Source organism: Mercenaria mercenaria, chromosome 6 (genome assembly GCF_021730395.1).
Source record: "Mercenaria mercenaria strain notata chromosome 6, MADL_Memer_1, whole genome shotgun sequence".
NCBI lineage: Eukaryota > Metazoa > Mollusca > Bivalvia > Venerida > Veneridae > Mercenaria > Mercenaria mercenaria.
The window spans coordinates 14529624-14535999 of NC_069366.1; the positions used below are offsets into that span (position 1 = coordinate 14529624).

General features: G+C 31.0%; 1 protein-coding gene across 5 annotated transcripts in view; it reads right to left on the minus strand.

Moving 5' to 3' along the window:
• Positions 1-4468, minus strand: part of LOC128557613 (mucolipin-3-like) — a 67470-nt gene extending 63002 nt beyond the window's left edge. For 2 of the 5 annotated variants that reach the window (XR_008371266.1, XM_053545170.1), the window contains exons 1-2: positions 4393-4468; positions 738-781 (exon numbers count right to left, since the gene is read on the minus strand). Coding sequence is in view for 4 of the 5 variants with exons in the window: in XM_053545170.1 (XP_053401145.1) it covers positions 738-776 (39 nt within the window). In the remaining variant the exon portion in view is untranslated. Of the gene's footprint in view, positions 1-737; positions 782-4392 lie in introns of those variants that run through there. The other 3 variants (XM_053545164.1, XM_053545167.1, XM_053545165.1) reach the window with 3 other exon arrangements.
• Between the last annotated feature and the right edge of the window lie 1908 nt (positions 4469-6376).

Here is a 6376-nt window from a genome sequence, read left to right on the forward strand (position 1 = left end):
GGTACTTGAATTCAAGGAGTAAATCTATATCACGATAAATTTACGTTAATTTTAAATTTATGAATGCAAAGAGATGAATCGTTTTACGTACACTCCTTTTTCAATAATAGATAGTGCCTCGTTATGTATTATAATACAAAAGTCAGCCATCGGGGTCAAGTCGCGTCTACTATATCTTTTTGGAAATCAAAATGATGCTTCGTCATTAAAGATCGTATGTTTTATTTTTAATGATATCTGTTTGTAACGACTTGTTCTACCATCATGGAGGATATTTGATATCAAAATATGTAGCACACAGTCAATTGTACTTGCTCTATTCTCATAGGTAGCCTAGCAACGATTGACAATATCATATATTTTGTTTACGAGAGCTTATATCTAAAATAAACCAGCAAACATTCTTCTTTTAATTTTTCATCAATTGTTCTAATTGATGTTTGCCCAGTTTTAATTTCAGAGCCAGTGAAAATATATTTATATCTTTCTACTTAGTCATGAGCAAAAGATAACTTTATCTTACATCTAAAACAAACATATTTATTTTATTTTAGTTTAATCGTTTTAGCAAAATTGTACCTAGTTGTAGTTCCCTGCTATAAAGAACGATTAAAAAAGATATGCAAAATTGCGAGTAGCCAAGTGTCACAAACTTGTTTTTAGAGATCGAATCATATTATAACTAACGTTTTATTCATAAGGGTATCATTTTAGAACTCTAAAACAGAACTGCTTACATTATCAACTCCTATCTCCTGTCTGTCTGCACTGGCCATCTTATCTGAAACAATATGTCATAGTGCATGGGAAGTGTTGAATGCAGTTTCTTAAGTAATCATTTATGCATAGGCGTTAAATTGGTCTGCAGTTTGCAGTTCGCAATTCGAATTGCAAACCGAAAACTGTTTTACATTTTGCTGTTTTACATTTTGCATTTTGCAGTTCGTATTGCAAATTGGATTTTTATTTTGCAATACAAGATGTATATGATGCATGATTTGCTTTCCAAGAAATATGTTAATGACGGTTTTGAAACATTAAAATTTTACCTTTCAGTCTCCTTTGCGCTCTGTAAATTGAATTGCAAACAGCAAACCAATTTGCATTTTGCAGTTCGAATTGCAAAATGACTTTTTACTTTAGATTCACTATACATGTATGTATTGAACTGCGATGCAGTTTCTCAGAAACATGGTATTGTTTGGGCTTTCCAGGCTTTAAAATTTAACATTTCAATCTTATTTGCGCTTTCGAATTGCAAAACGAGTTTTTATTTTGCGTTTCAGTATTCGGTATTTCAGTGTCATTTGCGCTTTCTAAGTCATGTTTTTGTATATATTAACAAACTGAGAATGAAAATTTTTGCATTTTGCAGTTCGAATTGCAAAATAATTGTTAATTTTCGATTCAATATATGTATTAAACTGCTTTTCAGTTTCTCAGAAACATGGTATTGTTTGGGCTTTCCAGGCTTTAAAATTTAACATTTCAATCTTATTTGCGCTTTGTAATTTGAACTGCAAACTGCAAAACATTTAGCAATTCGAATTGCAAAACGAGTTTTTATTTTGCGTTTCAGTATTCGGTATTTCAATGTCATTTGCGCTTTGTAAGTCATGTTTTCGTATATATTAACAAACTGAGAATGAAAATATTTGCATTTTGCATTTTGCAATTCGAATTGCAAAATAATTGTTTATTTTCGATTCAATATATGTATTAAACTGCTTTTCAGTTTCTTAGAAACATGGTATTGGTTGGTTTTTTTCAGGCTTTAAAATTTAACAATTCAGTCTTATTTGCGCTTTTTGATTTGAATTGCAAACTGCAAAATGTTTTGCATTTTTGCATTTTGCAGTTCGAATTTCAAAACGAATTTGTATTTTGCGTTTCAGAATTCAGGATTTCAATGTCCATTGCGCTTTGTAATTTGAACTTCAAACTGTAAAATATTTTACATTTTTGGAGTTCGAATTGCAAAATGAATTTTTATTTTCGATTCAATATATGTATTGAACTACGATGACGTTTCTCAGAAACATGGTATTGTTTAAGACTTTTCAGGCTTGAACATTTAACGTTTCAATCTTAGTTGCGTTTCGTAATTTGAATTGCAAACTGTATTTTGCGTTTCAGAATTTAAGATTTCAACATCAATTGCGCTTTGTAATTTGAATAGCAAACTGCAAAATATTTTGCATTTTGCAGTTTGCAGTTTGATTGAATTTTTATTTTCGATTCAATATATGTATTGAACTGCGATGAAGTTTCTCAGAAAGATGGTGTTGTTCGGGGCTTTCAGACTTGAAAATTTAACATTTCAATCTTAGTTACGTTTTATAATTAAAATTGCAAACTGCAAAATATTTTGCATTTTGCAGTTCGAATTGCAAAATGAATTTTTGTTTTGCGTTTCAGAATTCAAGATTTCAATGTCAATTGCGCTTTGTAATTTCAATTTTTACTTTAGATTCAATATATGTATTGAACTGCGATGAAATTTCTCAGAAACATGGTACCGGTCTTGGGCAACAACCGATCCCTCGGGATTCTGCAGATGTTATAACAAGAAAAAAATGTGCGTTATCCATACATTCATTTTGAAATGCAAACTGCAAAATATGAAGCGCAAATGAGAATGAAATGTTTAATTCTAAATTCTGAAAAGCTCAAAATATTAACATCTTTCTCGGAAAGAAAATCGCGATTAATATATATCTTGAACGGTGAAAAAAAATCATTTTTCAATTTGATTAGCAAAGCAAATTATTTTGCAGTTAGCAATTTAAAATACAAAGCGCAAAAATGACTGAATTGTTCGATTTTAAAGCCTGAAATATATATTCATTTTTAAATACTGAAAAGCTCAAAACATCACAACTCACACATATCATAAATAATAAGTAAAACTTTATTTTGCCATTCGAATCGCAAATCGCAGAAAAGAAAAACAGTTTGCAGTTCAAAATACAAAGCACGGACGTGACTGAAATATTCAATGTTAAAGCCTGAGTAGCCCAAAATATTAACATTTTTCAAGGAAAGCGAATCGCGTATTATACACTGACGAGATATAAAAACGCAACAAACATATACCTGAATATATTTTTACACAAAAAGCACCACCTTGAAATGTTCAATACAAACACATCTCGATACTCTATTCCCATTGTGTTAATTTTTACGGTCTGTTGTGCTGATTTAATTTGAAGACAATGGGTATAGTGTATCGAGATGTGTATGTGTTGAACATTTCAAGGTGATGCTTTTTGTAGAAATATATATATATTCAGGCATATCTTTGTTGCGTTTTCATATCTCGTCAGTATATATATCTCTCGAATTGCAAAATAAAAGTTCATTTTGCAATTCGAACTGCAAAATGTAAAAATGTTTTGCAGTTTGCAATTGAAATTACAAAGTGCATATTAGACTGAAATCTTTAATAATAAAGTCTGAAAGGCAAATAACAATAGCATCTTTCTTAGAAAGAGAATCGCCGTTTATATATATCTTGAACCGCGAAATAAAATTTCATTTTGCAATTCGAACTGTAAAATGTTTTGCAGTTTGCATTTCAAATTTCAAACTGAAAATTAGATTGAAATGTTAAGTTTCAAAGCCTGAAAAGCAAAGTACAACAACATCTTTCTCGGAAAGCGGATCTCTGTTTATATATATTGTGAATAGCAAAATAAAAATTCATGTTGCAATTTGAATCGCAAACTGTAAAACAGTTGGTGATTTTCAATTCGATTCGCAATTTGCTAAATAGTTTGCAGTTTGCAATTCGAACTGCAAAATGCAAAATAGTTTGCGGTTTGCAATTCGAATTGCGAACTGCAAACTGCAAACTGCAGACAGACTTAACGCCTATATCATTTATGCAGTGTATACATTAATTACAATGACTATAGGTTTCATAGCAACAAGTCAATCGTTATAAGCTATGGAATGGCCGTTTACTTTTACAACCCATTTTTTAGAAAAACTGTGGAAACAGAAAAAGACTGGATCTTAATGAGGAAATTATCTAAAATTCTGAAAATTGAAATAGCAATTACCAAATATAAATCATAAAAGATAATCAGATTTGTGAAAGTTATTTGTATGTTATTAAAATGGCTAAACGCACATATCCAATTCATAACTAAGCTATCTTGTCTGAGTGTACAATGGTTTCTTAAGTGCTAGCTACACCACAAAATATCATATATGTTCCTTTCAAATCCAAATGGAAGCTACAACAAAGAAATTTATGTATCAGGTATAAACAGATATGTGTAAAAAGCATAATTAATGAGCACATATTATACATTAATAAACAATTCAATATATTATAATTATTATTGTGATTTTAACAATATCTACTAGTACAAGAGTAATACATACTTTTACAGCAAGGATTCAGATTCCGTTTAATAATAGTTTCCCCTTTTCCGTTTCATTTCCTGATTTAACAATTAAAATAACAGTTTCATCCTTGTTTAATGACCGCAAATACAATGCACTATTTTATATCGATTCAGAGAGTGCTTGTGATAAAACTTCCTTGGCTGATATTGAATGTTACTCAAAATTCATAACATTTTGTGGCTTTATAGATTAGGTTGTACCTCTAAGCATGCAATATGACAAAGTTTCACTTCCTTTTTCCAACGAATCTAAACTTTATACAACAGCCATTCACCTTGAAACTGAAATACCTTCCGGTTTTAAATCTAAGTGATTCTGTAGAATGCAAAATTTGTAATGTGATAGTTCTTGTAATAAGTTGACACATATCCAATCTCTTTTGTTGCCATTGTTTTATGTACAAACGTTTTACTGACAAAACGTGGTTTATTTCAATATTTTTTAAAGACCCGTAATATATAAATTCAATAATATGGTCATTTCTATCTTGTTCCATGTTCTACAGAAAATTTCCTTTCAAACTGGTTCTTTTCACGTTTTGGGGGGAATTTTTCAATTGTGGACTTTGCCTTTGGTTATAAATTTCAAAGATAATCCTCCTCGGATTATTTTCACATATTTTGGGCACATTGCTTTTTGCTAATATATTTTGTGATCTTAGAAATATTAGGACCAACAAAAGTGCAATTCATAATTGTATGTGCTGTGTTGACAAGTGCTATATAGTGCATTTTGAAAGCTTGGTTCAAGGTTATAAAAAAAAATTGTAAAAAGATCCTTTGGGAGCAAAGAAAGCAACGAAGAAAAATATTTTCAGACTCTGTCCATGACAGGTAATGAACCTCTAGCATTATATTAAGCGGAACTTTATTACAGTAAGAGCGAATCATTTCTATGACCCCAATGTACAAGAAAATATAAAAACACTGAGTTCAGGCATGGGGAGGCATTTCCAAAGAGATTTTAATATTATGAATTGCTGCAACCATGAAATTCACACACAAAAAGTCCCACACAAACATTAGTGATTTCATAGTATACAAAATGATATCTATATGTATCTTTCATTGGTTTACAAAAATGGAATCCCCTGACAAGTCACCACTTTTTCTCTGATTCATATTGCGTAATACTTTGTAGTAGGAATACAATAGTCCGTTCGTGTTGTATTTTTCTTACTTTCATATCATTTCAGTTTGATATAGTCTACCTTGTGACGTAATTATCTCAGTCTGTAGGGGCCGTCAGGGGAGGTAACTCATAGCATAAAATATGCAAAAACCACGCAGAAACTTTTACTAACATATAAGATTAATTCCAGTTCAAAAGAAGGATAAACATGTACTATCATTATTTGTGAGAAAATGAGATATCAGCATTTGCATATTTTTAACGATTTAATATGTGGAAGAAATGTAAGCTTGTGTGTTATTACAAGGTCCCTCGACCCGACAGGCTTTTTCATAATACAAGTTTAAAGTCGCGAAGTAGTGCTAATGCTTGTAATTGCTTAATGACAAAAAAAAATGAAGGTTACTTTAAAATGCCAAAATTTATTTTATTCTTTGATGTAGTAGTTTGTCTTGTTTTAACGTCAATAACATCAGTGGTGAGCGGCCTTGGCCGCTGCCACGCTTTAAATATTAACGTTTATATGACTTATATCTTTTATTTCATATAAAACAACTATATATACAAATATATATACATTTCGGTTTCAGGACAGTAACTGTTGAGGCAAAAAAATGGCCTAGATTGCACACCTAGCGAGACCTGCATGTTCCTTAGTATCTTCAAATGACTGACCTTAAACGCATGTATACTTCAAAGCATGTTATGTCCAGGGGAAGAACAGCAGCATCTCCGGACCCTAGAGAGTACAAACCCAGATTCAAATTGCCAGTTACGCTTTTTAAACGATCCAATATTGTTTCTCTTGCCCTTGCATACGTTAAAGAAA